Below are 22,500 nucleotides of genomic sequence, written 5' to 3' on the forward strand. Positions count from 1 at the left end.
GATGAGGAGAGACCTATAGAAAGGAAAGGAATACAATGTGCAAACAACAATATACATTTCAGAAGCTTTATTAAAAGATACTCTAGTGACAAGTTGATGTATACAATTGTTCTTCGACTATTTGACTATCGTAACCTTAAAACAAACACGTTGCGTTGCGCTTAAACAAATACTGTGACTCTGATAATGCAGTTCTGTGAAGTCATACAGAATATGAAACATTAGAGACCGGACTAACTCGAACGATTTTCTTTACATAACGCTATTGTTAAGTCAATAAAAACACACCGACAAACATTTCAAACGTTTTGATATTTGCGAGAGTAGTTCTCTTTGTAATTCACTTGCATTTGCTGCATCATTATTGTTCTATTATGCACGCCCTGTTTCAACACTTTTTGAGCAAAAATAAATCACACGTTATTCACTTGAGTTCGCTGCTTAACAGACAACGCTTATCACAATGTTATATTTGCGAGAGATAGATTTCTTTAATCAAACCTTAATCCAAAAAAATAAGTAAATAAAAGTTCTTTTGAAAAAACGCATCCTATGTACAACAAAGACAATACATGTACCGGTCAAGCAATATTATGAATGCACTGTTTCAATGTTTTCATGACGCAAATAAATCACACACGCCCAAGTGTTAACGTTGTTAGTGAGTGACTGAATTCACAAATAGTGCTATAAAATAATATGTGCAGCGCCCGTTTGTCAGTAGACTAGATAACATGAATAGAGTGTACTTTGTCTTGATTCGGGTTTGCGCTCGGAGTTGTTTTGCAGGACACTTCTTTTACAGCACACCTTGCGAGCAATGGTTAGATCTTCTAAAAGAATTACATCCAATGAACCCCGGTCGCTTGTTGAGTTTTTATTACTACATGGACCAATGCAACGCTACATTTACCGAACAATATGCATTCCACAAAGTGTTATGTGTCACGTACTCGATACATTACCCTTCTTTCTGGTGGATGGTTTGGCAAATTGTTTTTTTTTTCATTTATTTATTTATTTATTAACAATACAATATTCCAATCCCTACCTACAATACTTACAATACTTACGATCCCTACCTACTTAACAAACCAAAGGGTATTAATTTACACCATACAATACAAAAAAAAAAAAAAAAAGAGAAAAAACAAAACAAGACAAAGCCCTTTGCAACACAAACAGTAATTAGGTTCTTTCAATTACAAGTTGTGGGACTGTAATGTGAGGGGAATGTGTGGAAGCCTTCTATTTTAGGACCCAGTCCTCTCACATTAAGAGAGCAAATACTGAGATTCATTGTTGATTACAAAAGTAATGTGTGTTGCAAGCCAGAGGGATTAGAGTGTGACAAAAGTAACAATAGATCCAAATTGAAAAGAAAAATAGCACGAAAAAAAGAAAAACTAACATATTTGAAAAAAAAGTAATGGATCGGAAAATTACACAAAGAACATTAACACATACAATAAAAACCATTGTAGAGTGGACTCTTGACCTCTTCGATTGTTATTCATGAAAAAGGGTTCATTAACAGCCATTTTGAAAAACTAAGAAAAAAATGCAAATTGACGGGGTTTTCTACTATTGAAAGAAGAAGAGAAAACATCACAAAAGATTATCTTAAAAAAAATCTGGAAAATTTTGATGGTTGTACTTTTCATTGTGGATGAATAAAAATCTTCCAACAACTTTGGCATCACGTATTCCATGCTCATTCCTCGCTTTCAACATTGCTTTGATCAAAATTTTGCGCTCTTCCTGAATAGCTTTAGCAAAGTCCTCAGTTATATAAGCGTCCGTGTGGTTACCTGAATTTTTAATCTTTGACCTATTTTTCCACACTTCATCGCGGTCGTCACAGCTTACAAATCTTGCTATGATCGGATGGCGAAAGAAGTTTGGCAAATTGTTATTAAAAGTCTACGAATGAGAAAGATCTAATCATTTGTTTAACACCATGGGTAGTGCTGCAAGCTGGGTGTGTGGAAGCTCATCGCCCACAGTTTCTTTAAGTGACATATGTCAGAGAATGCAATGTTTAGTTGCGTGTTGCGGTAGCGAAGTTCACATCGAATTGAAGATGTCACCGACAATCATGAAGAACAAAATGCAAAAGAAGAAGGCGCAATGGCAGGCGGACTTGGTTGATTTACAACATTTGAGTAGGTGGAATCAAGGATACAAGTATTTACTGACTTGTATCGATGTCCTTTCCAAATACGCGTGGGTGATGCCCTTGAAATCGAAAACAGGAGCCTCGTTGGTGGTGGCCTTGGAAAGCATTTTCCAGGAAGGTCATAAACCTGCAAAGTTGCAAACAGATGCTGGAACCGAATTTAAAAACAAAACGTTTCAAACCTTCCTCAAAAATGACATTGTACTTCATTTTGCAACAAACAACGAAACCAAGGCCCAAGTGGTTGAAAGATTCACCCGCACTTTGAAGCAACTGATGTGGCGTATGTTCACTACCAGCAGCTTGTACCATTATTTGGATCAACTGGATGATTTAGTCAATAGGAATTACAATCAAAGCGTGCACCGTAGCGTCAAAATGAAACCGGCGTATGTCAACGAGAATAATGCACCAGAGGTTTGGAACAATTTGTATAGGAATCTGTTCAAAAGGCCAACAAAGTATAAATTCAAAGTGGGAGATCAAGTCAAGATCAGTAAGCATAAACGCATCTTTGAAAAAAGTTACTTACCATCCTAGACGGAGGAAACCTTCACTGTTGCTCAGAGACGTCCAGGCGACCCACCCGTGTATCGTCTAAAGGAAGCAGACGGTGACTGGATTCAAGGCACTTTTTACGAATTTGAGTTACAGAATGTGATAGAAACCACAAAAACACCTGTTTCGTATTAAAACGCAGGGGACAAGGAGCGAATAAGGAGGTGTTGGTACATTGGAAAGGTTGGCCAAAGAAATACGACGGCTGGATTCCGCATAACCAGTTGGTCGCTTTACAACAAACATGATTCAAGATAGCGACTTTTACGTGACAATTCCCAGTAATGCAAGCAGTAATTTATTTCTAAACAATTCTAAGTCCTCCTTTCGTGTAGCGCTACCTCAACAAATCCATCTGAAAGATGAAGAAGATTGGGAAGTAGGATTGCATCATATTGTGTATCGGCTCTCAATGTTTGACATCACAAATGACTGCAAACATTCTAACATCATGCTGGAACGTCAAGGTGACTCCACACCGTTTGTATTACCCGAGGGTAAGTATCATACAGCATTAGATGTGACAGAAGGAATGTTACAATGTCTGAACATCGCTGGCCCACCATCTAAGATTGAAATCACAGTGGACGACGAATGGAATGTAACTCACAAACTGAAGGACTTATGATCAAACTGTCCACAGCTTGCGCGTTGCGATGGATAAACGAAAACACCCAGCGTTTGTTTGAATGCTGCACTCACCTTAGAAAGAAAATATGGTCATGATTGGTTCATCTTACCAGCTGGCACATCCATCACATATCCTGGTATTTACATCTTTCCTCCTTGGCTGTCGCTTTGCTCGTGTAAGCAGAGGCTGGTTCAAGTTCAAACCAATCTTGTGGAACTGTGGCAGGTGGGTGACAAGGGCTTACCTCTCCCACATGAGATGATACCCCTGGGCAATTTTCGAGAAACTCTCCTTGAAGAAAGAGAACATATTGTGTACCTACCTTTGCGGACAAAGATATTTCAGACCACTGAAATCTATTTAACGAGTGGATACGGTCAAACGCCAGCATTTTTAGACGGTATCGTCAGCGTCGTGTTACATTTCCGCCGTCGATCAACATGACCAACAGTTTTTACATGGTGCTGACCAGTGATGCAAATCTGACTCAGTCTCCCAAAAACAAGGCGGGCGATTTTAAGATGCAGTTACCAAGTCAATTACACCTAAGTGGCGACTGGGAGGTGGCCATGACACGCATCATTTACCCTTACACCTGGCAAAACGTAGGTGAGAATCAATTGTCCTACACTTTGCTTTGTAAGACAGACCCTAAACCCTGGAAATTGAACAGTGTCTTATATTTACGAGAAAGCACAACTTGAAGATTACTTTGAGTAGAAGTTACCAGCCGGTTTGTATGTGATTATACCCAAGACATTAGCTCACGCCTTGGGGTACTTAAACCATCAGTATAATATTCCTCAGCTGTACCAAATCGGAGGCCTTGTCCAACAGAATGATGATCACAGCGTCCTTCTTGCGAGGCCAATGACAACACTTGTCAGAAAAGAAGAATTGGTGTGGGGATTGCTCTCGAGAGACGCTTTTCAAACCATCTACGTGTATTCCAATTTAATCAACTCTCAAATAGTGGGAGATGCTCAAGCCAACTTACTTCGGATGCTCGTTCCTCATGGTCAGCCGGGGTACATGATCACAGAAGAGGTCAAGGTGCCCTCCTACCATAGAACTGTGTTTTCATCCGTGGCGATCAATATATGGGAGACACAGGTCAATTGATACCATTTGCTTCTGGAGCCATACGCGTGGCCCTGCAATTTCGGCGTCGCGCTATTCTATAACAACATGTTCTTACCGATGAACCACCAATATTACCCATATGGACGACATTTACCCTATATGCAGCACGGTAAAGGAGGAGACATTAGCATCTACGGAGGAACACACCCTTATGGTCAAGGGGGCAATGGCTTAGGTGGAATGTTTTGGTCCTTGTTCCGTTCAGCAACTCCGTTTCTCAAAACAACAGCAAAAAAGGTGGGAAAACGAATGCTCAATACTGGATTGGAAACGGGAATGCAACTTGTCCAAGATGTGATCAATGGTCAACCTTTAAAGAAAGCTGCCAAGACAAAAGTGAAAGCTGCTGGGAAACATTAACTCACAGGGGTAATTAATGACATTACACAGCAAGGTCAAGGAAAGAGTATATAAGCATGCGGATACGTCAAAGCCACGCAGTGAAGGACAGACCAAGAAAAGGAGAACACATCATTTAACGTTCAAGACTATTTTTGATTAAAGATGGCATCAGCACACCCTCTCTCAGACCCTGGTGCAAATTCAAGTTTACAGTTGTTTGGTGTAACTGTCACAGATGTGTCGATTGTTGAGAGCGGAGGGGTTGGCGCAGTGGTAAGATCTCTGCCTTCCAACCCTAAGGTCCCTGGTTCCATTCCCGGTTCTGCCGAGACTGGAATATTTGGCGACCTTCTTTCACGCTAAAGTTCACTCAGCTTTCCATCATTCCGAGGTCGGTAAAATGAGTACCAGCATGCATGGACTGCTTAGAAGCGGCTGCAATTTGCGCCTGTATATGCTTCCAGTCCGCTGGGGGTAAACTGATTATTGTAAAGCGCCCTTGAGACGTTAGTGATAAGGGCGCTATATAAATGCACCACTTTACTTTTTTTTTAGCGGCAAATGGGTCGATTATGAACCGGCTCAAACGGGAACTAATCCCATCAAGTTTGTCATCAAACCGTTGGCTAACTACATTGACATTAACAAGACAGAGCTGCGATTGGTGGTAAAGATTACCAAACAAGATGGATCGCCCACAGGGGATGGCAAGAAGTACACTCTGGTCAACAACGCCCTTCATTCCATCATCAAACAGTTTACCATCAAGATCAATGAAACGCTGGTAACAGAACAGTCAGACACTCAAACATACAATGCTTACATCAAGACCTTATTGATCTTTACAGAACAGAAATCCTACTTAACCAAAGCTCTGTATTACAAAGACACCGCTGGACACATGAATGAAGATAATACAGCAGAAAGTAGTGAGGATCTGAATAGAAGAGCCACATTTACTCACAACAGAAGTGGGGTTGGTTGGAGTGCCCCTTTGGAGATCAAAGTCAAAGTGGATCTGAACAACGACGCTTTTGTTCTCATGGCTGGGGAGTCTCCAAACAACTGCAAACTAAAGATCATGTTTAGCACGCTTCGCATACATGCAGTGCATGTTGCAGACAGTGTGAAACTAGAACATGTACAGATCATGCAAGGTCACAAAGGGAGCGCACCGCTACCAGCCATCTATACCTTAACCAGAACCCCTACGCAGGCAAGGATCATCCCTCAAGGAGTCTTAAATCACACTGAGACAGATCTATTCCACGGTTTCATTCCTCACTGCATCATTTTTGGGCTCGTGCGAAACAAGGCCTTCAATGGGAACCTTGAAAGAAATCCTTTCACCTTTGAGCTGTTTGACCTGCAAGACATTCGGCTGACTGTGAATGGAGAAGAAATGCCTTATTCTGCGCTGGATCTGATGGGTGGAAAAAAGATCGATGGTTACAACACCACGCTGTTTTCAGGAAATGGAGACATGAATTGTGGGCACGGGCTTGACATTGATAGAGTGGATTGGGAAAATGGTTACGGTTTGTTCCGTTTTGATTTGACACCGGCAGGAAGTGGACATCCCGATCATCTGATACCGAACGGGTAACATGAACCTGTACCTAAAATTTGGAACTCAGACGAACTCAGTTCTGAATTTAATTGTGTAGGCAGAGTTTCAGAATCAGTTGCAAATTGATCGCAATCATCGCATGGTCTACAATTTGTCACAAGGCTCTTAGTTCATCGTTATGCATACGACCCAAGAACTATGGCAAGCCTGCCTTTCTGAGCTTTACTTCTTTTTGGTAATTTTTGGTAACTACAATTTCTTTTACCAATTTCTGGATTAACTCCGATTAAGAAGTACTTGGTTGTGAGTCTTTATTACCTGATTCTTCACGATTCTACCGATGCCATCATTACACAGCTAAAGGTTTCTACGGTTCCCGACTAAGTTACTATTCTAACTCGACTGCCTCATTTCATCAAGCTCATCTGCTTATAAGCGGTGATGTATTGGTCAATCCTGGCCCTGACAAAGTTCATTCTAGCAACAGTTCTACAATTCTACGTTTCTTCTACCAAAATGCTCGTAGTATTAAATCTGGGGCTAAACTTTGTGAATTTCGAGACCTTGTTTATGCAAATAATTTTGAAATTATCGCCATCTCAGAAACTTGGTTTAATTGTGAAGTTTTGGACTCAGAAATTCTGCCATGGAGTTATGATATTAATCTTTGTGATGGAGCTGATATACAAGGCAATCATTCAACTAGCGGTGGTGGAGTGCTACTCGCATCTCGCTGCAATCTGCGCTGTCATCCCGTATTCTTTGATATGGAAAATGATCTGGAATGTGCCACGATAGAGTTCATCAATAACAATTGTGGTAAAACTCTCATATCAGTCTTTTATCACCCTCTTAATGCAAACAACACTTGGATTCATCAATTTGTCGATTTTATTGATAGCTGGGTGTATGACAAAGTTACAATTGTCAGCGATTTCAACCTTCCTGACATTAAATGGATTCAAGGCTCTGGTTTTATCGATTCTAGCCCAACGTTGTTTACGTTCTGTGAGAAGCTAATCAACATAAGTATTTTCCAGTTGATTGATCAGCCAACCAGAGGGAACAATACACTTGATTTGCTATTGTATTCTTTTGTCGAAGGAGTGGTTAATGTACAACTATCTGACTCTGATGGTGTTGCTTTATCTTCTGATCACAAAGCACTAACGTTCGATCTGCATACAAGTTACAAATTCTTATCCTATAATAGGCAGCTTACTAATAACTTCGAAAAAGCCGACTTCAATAGTCTACGCTCCAAGCTACGCGAATCTCCTCTAGCTGATGACTTAAGCGATGATGAAATCCTATTGGAAAAATGCACTATCAGCCAATGTTGACGCCTTTATTCCTAAGCGGAAACCGAAAAAATTCCTCTCTCCACCTTGGATTGATGGCGAGGCAATCCACGCCATTCGCAAAAAGAACTTTGGCAAAAGTACCATAAATTGCGTAGAGACGTCAAGTACATGATACGCTCTAAGAGAACCGCCTACATGAAGGACATATCTGACAACTCATCTTCACAGCCCAAACGATTTTGGAACTTTTTTAACCGACTGACCAATCGTCCTTCCATTCCTGATTCAGTCACCATTGACGACAAAGTATTCATCACACCTGATACCAAGGCTGAAGCTTTCAACTACTATTTTGCCTCAGTCATCAACACATGTACAGTCCTTCCAACAGATATCGACACCACACCATACTCGCACAATAATATCAGTGAAATCATCCTGAATCAAGAAGACGTTCATAATGCTCTACTGAAGCTAGATCCAAGTAAGACTCCTGGACCTGATCTCATTCATCCAAGGATTCTAAAAGAGTGTGCCTCAGAGCTAGCATCAGAGCCTCTACGTGCTCTGTTTAATTTATCACTACAGTTAGGTAAGCTGCCACTGGAATGGAAAAGGTCTAATGTTGTACCGGTCTTCAAAAGGGGAGATAAATCAGTGATATCTAACTACAGGCCTATATCTCTTCTCTCGATCGTCAGCAAACTGTGTGAACGTTGCATACTTGATAAGCTCATAACCAATCTTCTTGAGCTCTTGTCACCAAAACAGCATGGCTTTGTTCCAAAGAAACCCTGTGTTACACAATTACTTACAGTACTTCACGATCTGGGTAAAACTCTCGACGCTGGACAAGAGTCCGATTTTCTTTACCTCGATTTTAGTAAGGCATTTGATTCTGTGACGCACAACCTACTCCTGCACAAGTTATCATTATACGGTATCGATGGTCCAGTGTACAGCTGGTTCTCCGATTACCTTCATTCTAGATATCAGAGGATGCACATAGAAGGTTCCTTCTCCAATTGGGTCAATGTGTCATCTGGTGTCCCTCAGGGTAGTCTAATGGGTCCATTCTTGTTGTCATCTTCATTAACGACCTACCAAAGACTGTCTGTCAGTGATGAAACAGCAATTGCTCTGTTTGCTGATGACGCAAAATGTTACAGATCAGTTAATGACTCTAGTGATTGCACTAATTTTCAGCATGACGTTAATAAGTTTTATGACTGATCCCTTATATGGGGTTTAGCTTACAATCTAGATAAATGTGTAGCTACAAGAATAACTAGAAAACGAAACAGCTCTATTCCGGCTCTTGCTATTAGTCCTTATGAAGCCGGAGGACATGCCCTTGCGGTCATTTCCTCACAAAAGGATCTCGCAGTTATCGCCACAGACAAACTTACATGGAGCTCTCACGTTGAATGCGTTGTAGCCAAAGCCAACCGGATGTTGGGTTTTCTCCGTCGGAATTGTGCTGACATTGGGACTAATAGCAAGAGAACGCTATATCTTTCTTTTGTGTGTTCCTACTTAGGATATGCTAGTGAGGTCTGGGCCCCTCAAACTACTGTCCATTATTTATGTATTCTTAAGGGTGTTCAATGTTGGGCAACTCGTTTCATTTTGAACTGTAGTTATAAAGTATCAGAAAGACCCGACTATAAGTCCCGCTTAAAAATGCTAAAATTGTTACCATTATGTTATTGGCACGAAATTCGAGATATCTGCTTCTTCTATAAGTGTATGCATAAGTACTACAATATTAATGTTTATGAATACACCAATATAATCACTGGTCGTACTAGGAATGCCAACAGCTCTAATTTACAACCTAATTGTGTCCGTACTTCCTTATTTCGTGACTAATTTTTCAATCGCATTGTTCCTTTATGGAACAATATTTCATTAGATATTTGTGAAACTAAAGCTCTCTCTACCTTTAAAGACCATCTATTTAACTACTTCTTTAACAAATTTATCGCTAATTTTGACACTTCTAGTATTCAAACATGGAAAACAGGCTGCCCTCATTGTCGCTCAATTAATAGAATGAACTGTTGTTAATTATTCGATTTTGTTTACGTATGTTTTAGTATAAGTATATATTTATGGGGGCTGACCTCGCTGGGAATTCGAGTCCGTACGTTGGTCCCTCATGGTCCATGAACCCCGGACATTCAACGATTGCGAACAAGGATCTTCCCAGCGTCACATTCATTGTTTAAAATCTATAAAACTGATGAACCATTTCCGGTAGATTTCATTTAACACTATGGCTTTGCAATTGTTGCACCGCGAGGAGACAGTAAACAATCAAATGGGTGGTGACATGACTTTGCGTTCTTGAAAGATTTCAAAAGCTACAGAGAGAGAAGAAAACAAGAACTCTTCAAGGCTTCCAAAGTCAATCAACATTTACCCTTTCTCTGCACTTGTCTTACAAGCAAAGGGAAACAGCAGAAAGAGATGATATCTAACGCTAGTAAGAGACAAATGGAAGCCATCAGTGAAGTCGCTCTTAATCTACTTAAAGGGTGCAGTATGGTTCCAAGTTCATCATTCAAACACTTGAAACCACACAAGTCAAAACTCCTGTATTTGACTCGCAAGACACCTAGTATGAAGAAGAAAAAAGAAGTTCTCAATCAACAAGGAGGATTCCTGTCAGCTCTCGCCTCTTTGATTGCACCGGCCGCTTTGGGTTTATTGGGTAAAGTGTTAAAATAAAAACACATACAAAAGATGATGTTGGTTCCAGAGCATTTATTGCAAAACCTTGAGACAGAACATCGCTTAACCTCACCTCCGCAACTCACAACCTTGACGCGCTTGGATAAAGACATGAAACATCATGGATTCTACTTTGCCCGCGGATCAAAAAGTGGTTTGTCAAAACAAATGAAGAGAAAAACGAGTGTGAAACCTGCAGGGACAGCGACAACAACTCCAGATGAGCCCACTCCAAACCATTCTCCTACGATATCCGAGGTACAACCCAAAAAACAGCACATGGGAAACTTCCAGCTACACCCATTGGTCTATCCAAAATTCTCGTCAGGATAGAAACACCACCTTCTCCTATCGAACAGGAAACAGATCCCTGGAACTTTGAAACGCCCCCAGATTCCACAGAGAAGCGGGTTATTAAAAGGTCCTACAGGGAAAGAACACCTATGGTTGCCCGATTAAGGAGTAATAAAAAGTGGGAACCTTACTGAACAATAATGATGCAGTGAACTCAAGTGAATCACATTTTATTTTTCATCTCTCTTTTATGCGTGTGTTATTTATTTTTGCTCTAAAAGCATTGAAACAGTGCATGCATAATAGAACAATAATGATGCAGCAAATGCAAGTGAATTAAATTTTTTCTCATTTGCGGGTGTGTGAATTATTTTCGTTCTAAAAACATTGAAACAGTGCATGCATCGTATTGCTTGACCGATACATGTATCATCTTTGTTGTACATAGGGTGCGTTTTCAAAACAACTTTTTTCGGATTAAGGTTTGTTTAAAGAGATCTCTCGCAAATATCACATAGTGATAAGCGTTCTCTGTTAATTCAGTAAAACGTTTGAAATGTTTGTTGGTGTGTTTTTATCAACTTAACGATAGTGTTCGAGCGACAATAAAGCGCACGAAAAATGAAAATTTGTTTATGTTTAGGTGAGTTAAGCTGAAAATGAGCCTTCAATCCAATTGAAAACCAGTACCTGGTCAGCGGTCAACTTTAAAAAAAAAACAGCTTTAAGTTTATATACCTCCGATGCTTGACTTGAATAACTGCATAGCCACCAGTGTGGACCACAGCTATCATGATATGTCAAACTGGATTGGAGGGTGTCAGCATGGGAATTTGGTTTCCCCCAACCACCGTCCCGTTAACCATTTTTGTACTTTTGTTCAATTGTATTTGTTAGTATCAGTCCATTTGTATCAGTTATGTATGGTTACGAACTGTGATTAACAACAGCTATATTCACTCAAAAACTATGTCCCCATTAACCCTTTAACTCCCAAGAGTGCCACTTATAGATTTTACTCTGTCTAACGCCAGACGATTTTACTCGTCAATGGGGAACCCCACGGGGGTGAAAGGGATAAAGATTAAAGATTAAAAAATGCAGAAAGAAAGCGTTTTCCACCTGAACACGAAAAGCGTTGACTCTGTAAAAACTATAGGTGATGTAGTATGGCCGTGTCACCGCATCGAGCGACAGAAAGAGTGCAAAAAATTAAGCCTTGTTTATGTTTAGGTGAGTTAACCTGAGTTCAGCCTGCAATCCAATAGAAAACCAGTACTTGGTCAGCGGTGAAGATAAAGAAACCTGGTCTCGGTGAGGTCAAAGCTTGAGCCCGCGATATGGTCACATGATACTGGTCAGCGTATACCTTTTTTTGACAGGTGTCAATTGATCAAAACATGGGTGTCCGATATCAAAGATGTATGCTATAAACTAGTATGATACTGGTCACACTGGCATACATGGACGGGTGGACGTACATACGTACGACGATCGATGAGGTCATGGCTATAAAACCAAAATTTCACGCATTGATGGGTTACCATATTTTCTTAATTATGGTGCTCAGCGCGCGGACCTCCGCTATTAAGTCTACAGGAACAAAATCTGAAGCTCAACACACATAAGTAAACAACAAAATTACTTCACGTTTTTTTAATTCTAACCTGACTAACATGAAAAAAACTTGGGACGGGATAAATAACATAATAGTTTTCATTTATGTAAATTTTTGGTGACAGAAGTTCCCTACATGGTTTCATGTCTTCCAACATAGTGGGGAATAAAATCAGATTGTTACTATCTTTTTCCTGATGTTATAACTTCATTTTCTGTGGTGTTCAAGGAGGTCGAGGTTGACCTAGAGACCGAGAGGTTTGTTATCCAGGGCCTGGTTGTTTCAAAGCCAATTCAGTTAACCCAGGATTAGCGGACACTTTTGTTTCATGCTTAAGTTTTGGTGAAAATTTATTTTGCTTATTTTTGTCTCTCACGGTTGGCTTCTTCTAATGTAAAGTTTTGCAGATTATCAGCGTTGAACAGCATTTGGGAGTAGAGAAATAAACGTGTTGGTTTATTTTTAATCTGGGATCAGCGTTTAATTGGCTTTTGAACAACTGGACCCAGGTTGATATATCCTGTGGAGCAGCTGCATCTTGTGACATGAAAACAGGTGCCTAAAGCCGTGTTCACATTAGGTGTCGATTGTGATCGAATTATAATTGAATTAAATATGAAATGGGTTCACATTAACTAATTACAGTCCCTGATTATAACTGGATTATAATTACTTCAAACAACCTCAAGGGGGTTGTTTGAAGTAATTACAGTGCATAATTGAACAGAATGGCGAACACGTGGTGGTATGAGCAGACAAAACTTCTAATTGCTTTATGGAGCGAAGATTTGGATTGTCATCTTCTGTTCTCAGAAGATATCCTTGGTTCTCTCCTCACCTCAAGCATGGTAATGATGATCGTGGCAGCCACGCAATACGGAGCCATTTTGTCTCACACTGCGATGTTACCTTATTGTATTTGAATTTTCACAGATGTGAACAGAACCATAATTGAATAAAATTGAATGGAGTATGATAGCCTGAATTATACTTCCGTGGATCATAATTAACGTTGAGTGTGAAAACGGCTTAAGTCTGCACTGACTGTCAGTCAGACCAAACTGCATGCATTTGAGAGGCTTACACAGACTTGTGAAACAAACCAAAATAGTTTTGCAAACTGGTAATTTTGGGCACATCACTATCCTGTGAAATGAGGCTTTTGCAAGCATATAAATCACCTCAAACAGGCCAAAAACAGTTTGTTTCAGAAAATAGTAATGTGACCAAAACTACCATTTAGTGAAACGATTACCGTTTTTGTTTGTGTTTCGTTTCGTTTCGTTTCACAAATTAGTGTAAGCCCACGTGAGAAGCATTTTGTAGTGGTCTTTTATACTACTTTGTTGAAGCTATTTTATGAGCAGCAACGTCAGGAAACGATGAATCACGGATCAAATTGGCGTTCATTTTTAAGCATTTTATGCTTTAACAATTTTGTCCTCATATAGAGATTAGGAAAGATGATTCCTAGGGAGGAGAGAACCTTCGTTCTCCTGAAATCGGCTCAACTTACACTGTATGTTGGTTTTGTTAATACTGTTACCTGTTGGACTGTTATCACACACCATCTCTCCTGATAACAACTTAACAGTGTCAGAGCACTCCAAAGCTTCACCAGGCATCTAAAGAGATAACAAAACATAGGTAGACCCTTTGGATATGTCTGTCCCATTGAGGTCATCCAAAAAACGGAAATATACAAGGGCTTTATTATTGGCAATAATGAATCAGCAGTGGCTCATGAAAGTAAAAAAAAGTGGAGAGATTCAATGCTGTGGAAAGACCTTTGTTGTGCTTAAGGCTATAAGCGGTATGATTTCGAAGAATCTTCAAAAGCACTTGAAAGCTGTAATAAGTGTCACACTTGTACTGGAACGGCAGCAGAAATAGACCATCCTTCAGAGAGGAAAGAGGGGTTGGAGAAATGGTGAGACCACTTGCCTTCTACCATTGTGGCCCAGGTTTGTTACGTTTTTCTCTGAGAGCTTCAGTTTTTCCCTTTCATCAACCAACAATTAATTTGATGTGCTTTACTTTGATTTGAGTTGATTCCATTTTCCCGATTAATTTTAGGAAACTTGAGCTTGTGCTTTATACGCTTCAGAAATTACTCTTGTGCTATCTTATGAGGGGAATTGCATCCGTTACCATTAAATATGTTTGGGTTGTATAGCCAGGCACTGTTAAAACCCACTTTTAAGTGGGTTGACAATTGCTTTAAAAAGCCATTCTTCAGTAAAAAAAAATGGAAATGTAACTCCGCCCTAGTGTGGTATAAACGTCAAAGTACATATTAAAATATGTTCATGAACAATGAATGGGTTACTGAAAGTTTTAGCAGTGAAATGCTATGAAATTAAGACCGTACTGTTAAAATAGCATTCCAAGATTTTAACAATTCTTAAGATTCTTATAAACATTTAAGAACGATACATGTTCCTTTGAGTCTGCATCACAGACAGAATGCCACACTTCAAGAACAAGCCTTCATTTAGCGATAAATAATGTCAACGCATTCCAAGTCGATTTCGTGTTGGTCAATAATATGATGCTGGTCCAATGATGAGTTTTTGTTCAATGCCACTATGGCTTTGGCATGTTCTTTGACACATGTTTTCAGGGCATGCATGGTCTGGTCAATGTAAACACTGGGGAACACCTTACATTTAACCCCACAAACAACACATCTAATAGTCTTTAGGTTTCTTTAGAATATGGGTGATGGTGCAAATGGGTTTGTGTGCGACCTTAATTGATGTTAAAGTTTTAAAGAACTTTCATATTTTTTTTTTCTGAGGACCCTTTAATGTAAGGTAGAAGAACTAGTCCTTGTTGGTTGGTATGATCATGGTTTGTGCTTAATCCCTCTCTGTTATGGGCTGGTGAGCCACGGAAATGACATTGGTTGGGTAGTTGTTAGTGGATAGAACTTGCATAATGCATTTCATTTCCAACAATATTTCTTCCTCAGTGGATAGAACTTGCATAATGTATTTGGTTTCCAACAATATTTCTTCCTCAGTAGATGGAATGTTTTTGTTGCACGACCCATAAAAGTGCGGACCATGGGGTGTTTGTGTTTAGAGTGACGATGTGATTAAAGTCCAGGTAGCGATCAGTATGGATAGCTTTCCTGTAAATAGAGAGGGCGATCGAGCCATCCTGCTGTCTTGTTGTTTTGGTGTCAAGATAGGCATTGGCCCATCTGTTTCCATCTCAATGGTGAATTTGATGTGAGAATTGAACGAATTGAAGTGAGAGTGAAATTTATCTATGTAAACCCTTAAGAATGCACGGCTATCATCAATGTATCCGAACCACCATTTAGGTGGGTGGGGAAATGTTGAAAGAGCCTGTCCCTCAACATATTCCAGGACAAAATTGGCCAAAATGGATCCCATAAAAAAGCAAAAAACTTTTAAAGTGTAGGACTTTAATGATGTTATCTCTAGATACATGTATGTTACTTCGTGTTCGCTTAACACTTAACTGGCAAAATTTTGAGCTTTGAGTTTTATCCGAAGACTGTTCATTTTGAGTGTAATGCATCAGTCAATTTCAGCAGTGCCCATCCCCCCACCCCCCCCCCCCCCTGGGCTAACCCCCAGGCAATAGCATTTTTTTTTTTAAATGGGCAAATTCCCCGGGGTGGGGACGAAGAAAGAGGGCAAATGACCCGCCCCTGGGATCGTCGCCTTCCGATAGGCGCCTGTATTCGCAGGCTACTTTGTCTCTCAAGAATCAAGACATCTTAAATGATCTTTCATCGCATTTTACCCTTGCAAGATCTGTCTTGAAGATCGCATCATTTGAATTCGCAACCCTTCCGTGTTTCATATAACTCCGCTTTCATTAATTTAAAAATTGCTAGGCTAGTTTTGAATGTGAAATGCGAAGTAGTCGTCTTTACGCAGTCTTCACGTCAGTGATTGTTTTGTGATATGAGTTCACCTTGTTGCTTTTATATATTCATATGCTTACAAGTATAAATGAAGAAATACCTAAAATTGAGAAAACATACCTTTAAAAACATCCACAAGTTTTTCAAGTCCCTGGCGGACAAGCCAGTCTTTAACGAAGGCCTCGTCTTTTCCGATAAACTCTTCCATGTTAGTTAGTAAACATGTGTGTCAAATGCCCAGGGGTCGCCCAGGGGGGTAGGCTAATGCCCAGACCCCTGGCCGCGATAAAATTGTGAGTGCCCCACCCCCAGGACTGACAACTTCAGCAAATGCCCCGCAGTTGCCTGGGGGGGGGGCACTGCTGGAATTGATTGATGCATAAGTTTTGGATTTCACAGTCCGCCATTTACTTATAATCAAAGATTATGTCGTCAACAAAAAAATCGATATTTTAGCTCTCACAGAAACTTGGCTTAAACCTGACGATGACTCTGATTATATTACAAGGGATATAACTCCCACTGGCTACTGTTTTGCTCACACTCCTCGATCCAGTGGAAATGGTGGCGGTGTTGCTTTTCCACCGGATGGATCTAAAAATGGAACGACTCAAGAATCCTGTCTTCAAATCGTTTGAATTTATGGAATCCCTACTTAATACTACCTCATGTGTGCTACGTATTATTGTTGTTTGTCGACCTCCTGGTTCAACTCAGAATGGCTCGACAACGGCTCTATTTGTTGACGAATTTTCTACTATGATGGAACGCTTAGTTTCACTGCCTGGTAAACTACTTGTAACCGCTGACTTAAATTTTCACATCAACAATCCTTTCGACAACACATCTTGCCAATTTTTGGATCTGCTAAATTGCTTTAATCTGCATGTCCTAAACACCGTCTCACCAAGTCACAAAAACAATAACATCCTAGATCTTATCATCGTTAGAACTGATGAACTGACTGCCCTAAACCCATCCGTTAACAATCCAGTTATCTCAGATCCCTTTGCTGTGCATTGCAACCTGCCCATCGGCAATCATCAAAACCCTAAAATGGTCTCTACTACACGGAGCCTACACAATATAAACTTGCAAAGTTTTGTACAAGATATAACCTCGTCTACTTTGTCTAACTCACCTTCATCAGACCTAACTGAATTGTGTGACCAGTATAATAGTGACCTATCTTGGATAAAAATGCACCCTTGCGTATGAAGATAATTACAATCTGAACCCAGGGCTCCTTGGTATAATAACTACATCAGAGAACAGAAGAGAATCTGTCGTCGTCTTGAACGCAGTTGGCGCCATTCTCATACTGCAACTGATCATCAAGCCTGTATTAATCAGTGCGCTGTCGTAAAAAATTCCATCTACACCTCGAAAATGAATTATTACTCTGATCTTATCAATGAAGCCGGTGTCGATAGCAAAGCTCTATTTCGCAATGTTGCGAAATTTCTTCCAACATGCTAAAATTATTGACATCCTTCACTAAAATGCCAACTTAATAATTTTTCACCTACATCTACTGACGAATTGTCTTGAATACTTTGAAATTTTCTACCGACACTTTGTAAGATCGTTAACTTATCTCTGGAATCTGGTTATCTGCCTCCTCTTAAAACTGCTATCCTTACACCACTACTCAAGAAACCCTCTTTAGATCACGAAATCTTTAAAAATTACAGACCGATCTCAAACCTTACAGTAGTCTCAAAAATCATTGAAAAAGTCATGGCTGTGCGCTTACATGAGTACTTGCTAAGTAACCACCTTCACGAGCCACTACAGTCGGCCTACAAGCCTTTCCATAGCTGTGAATCTGCTCTTGTACGTGTGCATAATGATGTCATGCGTGCTATTGATAATTGTCAGCGTGTTATACTTCTTCTTCTTGATCTGTCTGCTGCCTTCGACACCGTCGCCAACGGAATCCTGCTTAATATATTAAACTCCAAATTTGGAATCAGCGGAACTGCTCTCAACTGGTTTCAATCTTACCTTACTGGTCGCACTCAATCTGTTCTGATTAATGGGAATCAATCACAACCTCATAACCTCAGTTGTGGAGTACCCCAAGGCTCTGTACTTGGACCTATCCTCTATTCATTGTATACTGCACCATTATCTGACAACTTGCAATTTCACCTCTATGCTGACGATACACAACTTTACATTTCCTTTTCAACAAATAATGACCTGGAACTGACTGAAGCTGTTGAGCGTATCGAGCTATGCCTGACTGATTTGGACAAATGGATGAGTCTCAACAAACTAAAATTGAATAAAGAGAAAACCGAGTTCCTCTTTATTCACTAACAATTTAGACTACAGCACTGCTTGCCGTCAATCTGCTTTGGTCAAGACACCGTCCAGCCTTCTCAAACTGCCAGGAATATTGGTCTCACTTTTGACAGTACTGCCTCATGCTGCCTCATATTAATACTGTATGTAAATCTGCATTCTATCACCTTCATAATCTATCACGTATCAGAGAATTTATATCAACGGAAACTGCCAAAACACTTGTGCATGCCTTTATCTCATCCAAACTTGACCACTGCAACTCCCTTCTGTACAATCTTCCAAAATATGCTGTTAAAAAAATACAGTATGTACAAAACGCAGCCGCGTGCTTAATAACATTTTCCTCAAAATTCAACCATATTACTCCCATCTTGAAACATCTACACTGGTAACCCATTAATGAACGCATTAAGTTTAACATTTTAATTCTCACTTTCAAGGCTTTGCATGATTTGTCTCCCTTGTACATACAAGAACTGATAAGTCTCTACCGTCCTTCAAGAACCCTCCGCTCATCTACATCGCTCCGTCTTAACCCTACCAGCTATAATTTGAAGTCTTATGGATCTAGAGCTTTCGCTGTCGCCTCGCCACAACTTTGGAACGATCTACCAGAACACATAAAAAACTGTGATAATCTCCAGACTTTCAAAACACGACTTAAAACTTATTTATTCAAGGAAATTTTTGTATAACTTTTTCGTTTATGGATTAATTTTTAATTTTAATTTTTCATGACTAGTAAAGCGCTTAGATCACGTCTGGATAGGCGCTATACATAAGAAATATTATTATTAATTTCCAACAAGGGTTATAAGACAGGACCTGCGGTTTACAGTCCTTATCTGAGAAGACTTTGAAAGTCTAACCATTTGCAGATGTAATTACAAAGGCAGCACATTTCCCTCAGTTATTTTAAGACACTGAGTGTTGGTCCGACCGGAGTCGAACTCACGACCTCCCGCATGACAGCCCAATGCTCAACCAACTGCGCCACCAGTGCGCGGTGTAAATGCAACTTATCATATATGCAAACCACGGGTTTAATAGTCTGAAAGCCCGAAACTCCCGCGCTGCATATTAATTCAGCTGCGCACAAATGCATTGCATTCTTCAACTAGTGAGCCTTTGATGTCATTTTCTCCTCGACCAAACTCTCTCAAGATTTTAAAGTTAGTAATGGCAGACCAATTAAATAAGAAAGTTAAAATAAACAGTCTTTTTAAAATCAGAACTTAAAACTTGGCTCATTTAGTGTTTAGTTAACATAGTTTTGAAATCCAAAGAAAAAAAAAGAATTGTTTTTTTTGTTCGTAGTACCACTTTAACAACATGAATTGCTAAGGGGGGTGGGATGCAGGTAAACAGCAATAGAATGTCAAAGGATACAAGGATCTCGTCTGGTTCTACTGTGCAGGAGAGGATCTTTTTAACAAAGGAAACAATGTTCTTGACAGTGTATTTGTTATTCTGAAGAGGTGTTAAGAAGCTGGTGAGATATTTAGACAGTTCATAAGTACGAGCTCCAATGGCGCTTGAGACGGGTCTCAGAGGAACGCCCTCTTCATCATTTTAGGCAGATGATAGAACAAAGGTGGTAAGGAATCAAAGCTGTGAAGTTTGTGATAGAGTTTAGGGTCAACCCAACAATGGTTCTAAATCGATGCAGGGAACTTAAATAAGGTCAACCAGTACATTCGCTCAACAATACCCTCTTTGAAGGTCTGTGGTCTTGTAATCACCGTACAAGGTCTGGACGTCTTGTTGGAGTTCCTGGGCCCATCGGACTTGTTCATCTTTCAATGGATGATAATTGAGACCATGAATGTGGTGTATACAATAGTGTGTCGATATTTCCTGGTTGCTTAGTAACGCTAGCGACATGCGCATTAAGGATTTAGGCTCACCATGTGCTCTTGCCAAATGGTTGACGTTGTACATCAAGTTTGTTTGTTGTTATAAATAAATTCTGTTGAGATTTCAAGACATGGTGGCAGTGGTGGGACAAGTAAAATGCTGAAATTAAGCCCTCCAGAGAAATTTGACTCTTCCAAACCGCTCGACTGGCCAGATTGGAAGCAGAATTTCCTGCGATTTAGACCCGCGACGAGACTTCACAAAGAGGAAGGCGCCGTGCAAGTCAGTGCTCTCACTTACACAATGGGAAGAGAAGCAGAACATGTGTATACATGTAAGTCCTTTACTTTGGCTGAAGGAGATGATGCAAAATTCGACGTGATTCTGGCGAAATTTCATGAACATTTCGTGCCGAAACGGAACATAATTCACGAGCGGGCACGTTTTCACCAAAGGATCCAACTCTCTGGTTGATCAGTGGTACCAGGGGTTTGTGATCTGTCAAGAGCTGGAAACTTGGAAGCCCCACTAAATAACGTGATAGTCTCTCACATGTCCACACTGCTGCCAGGCACTCTTCTCAATTTGAGCATATCTGACTTCAGTCTCTGTGAGTGTTCTACTACAAAAACCAACTGGGCGGAGTTGGTCACTGGGACCTTGCATCAGAACCCCACCAATCCCATAACTACTAGCATCTGCACAAACAACAGTGGGTATCTTAGGATCATAGAATGCTAACACTGTATCACTTGAAATGATTTCTTTGACTTTGGTAAATGCAGTTTGCTGGAGAGGTCCCCAAGTCCAAGTGGTATCTGACTTTAGTAGTAGTTCGCTCATTGGACGCATTACTGAAGCAAGGTTGGGAATAAACCTCCCAAGGTAGTTAATCATGCCAATCAGTCTGCGTAGTTCTGAAACATTGGTTGGCGCTTCGAGCTCCGTAATCGCCTTCACCTTCTCTGGGTCTGGACTTACACCCTCGGCACTGAGAACATGTCCAAAGTATGTTAGCTTGTTTTTCTTGATCTCGCACTTCTCTTTGTTCAGTTTCAGTCCTGACTCCTTAATGACTTGAAACGTGTTCTGTAAGTTCTCATCATGTTCTTTGGCAGACTTTCCATACACAATAATGTCATCCATAATCGCTTCACAACCTTCTCTGTTCTTTAACAGATTACTCATTAGAGACTGGAAAATTTCTGGGGCAGACGTGATTCCAAATGGAAGTCTTTTAAAACAGAACCTACCAAACGGAGTCATAAACGTGGTCAACTTGGCACTATCTGGATGTAGAGGGATCTGCCAAAATCCACTGGATGCGTCAAGTTTCGAAAAGTACTGGGCACCAGCAAGTTTGGGGGCGATATCTTCCAAGGTAGGAAGCACGAATCTTGAGCGCTTCACTGCACTGTTCAGCCTTCTTAGATCGACACAGATCCCGAGCTTCCCATTACTTTTCTGTACTGGTACCATAGGTGCACACCATTCTGTCGGCTCTGTTACTCTTTCGATGATACCAGCTTCTTCCATCCGCTTGAGTTCCTCTTCTACTTTTGGCATTAAGGGAAAAGCTATTCTTCTTGCTGTGTTGATACAGTAGGGTTGGGCATTCTCATCCAGTTGGATCTTAACTGGCTCACACTTGAACAAGCCTACCGGTATATCTCCAAACAACTCAGCATCCACCTCTTCTAATCTCGCAACTAAACCCATTTCACAAGCTGCCTCTCGACCCAGCAAGTTACTTGCATGTTCTCCACTGATTACGAAAACATTGAGTTGGTACTTCTTGTTGCAATGTGTCACTGTTGTTGTAAACTGCCCAGTGCACTGCAACTTGCTTCCTGGACTGAAAAGGGCTATCTTCGATGCATGTAACTTGGGCTGATTTGGTAAACTATCAAAGGTAGACTTTGAAATGGCGGTAATATCTGCACCTGTATCAATTTTAAACATCACAGGCTTACCACTGACCTTAAGCTGGACCTTCCATTTGTCATCCTGATGTAAATCACTTGACAACACACCTAAGAACCAACGACCAC

General features: G+C 40.4%; 1 protein-coding gene across 1 annotated transcript in view; it reads right to left on the minus strand.

The window, feature by feature from the left end:
• Positions 1-22,500, minus strand: part of LOC137992667 (ribonuclease P protein subunit p14-like) — a 94,867-nt gene that overhangs the window by 183 nt on the left and 72,184 nt on the right. The window contains exons 4-5 of the mRNA XM_068838142.1: positions 13,922-14,000; positions 1-13 (exon numbers count right to left, since the gene is read on the minus strand). The exon at positions 1-13 is cut by the window's left edge and continues 183 nt beyond it. Coding sequence (XP_068694243.1) covers positions 1-13; positions 13,922-14,000 — 92 coding nt within the window. The remainder of the gene's footprint in view (positions 14-13,921; positions 14,001-22,500) is intronic.

This window comes from Montipora foliosa, chromosome 2 (assembly GCF_036669935.1).
Source record: "Montipora foliosa isolate CH-2021 chromosome 2, ASM3666993v2, whole genome shotgun sequence".
NCBI lineage: Eukaryota > Metazoa > Cnidaria > Anthozoa > Scleractinia > Acroporidae > Montipora > Montipora foliosa.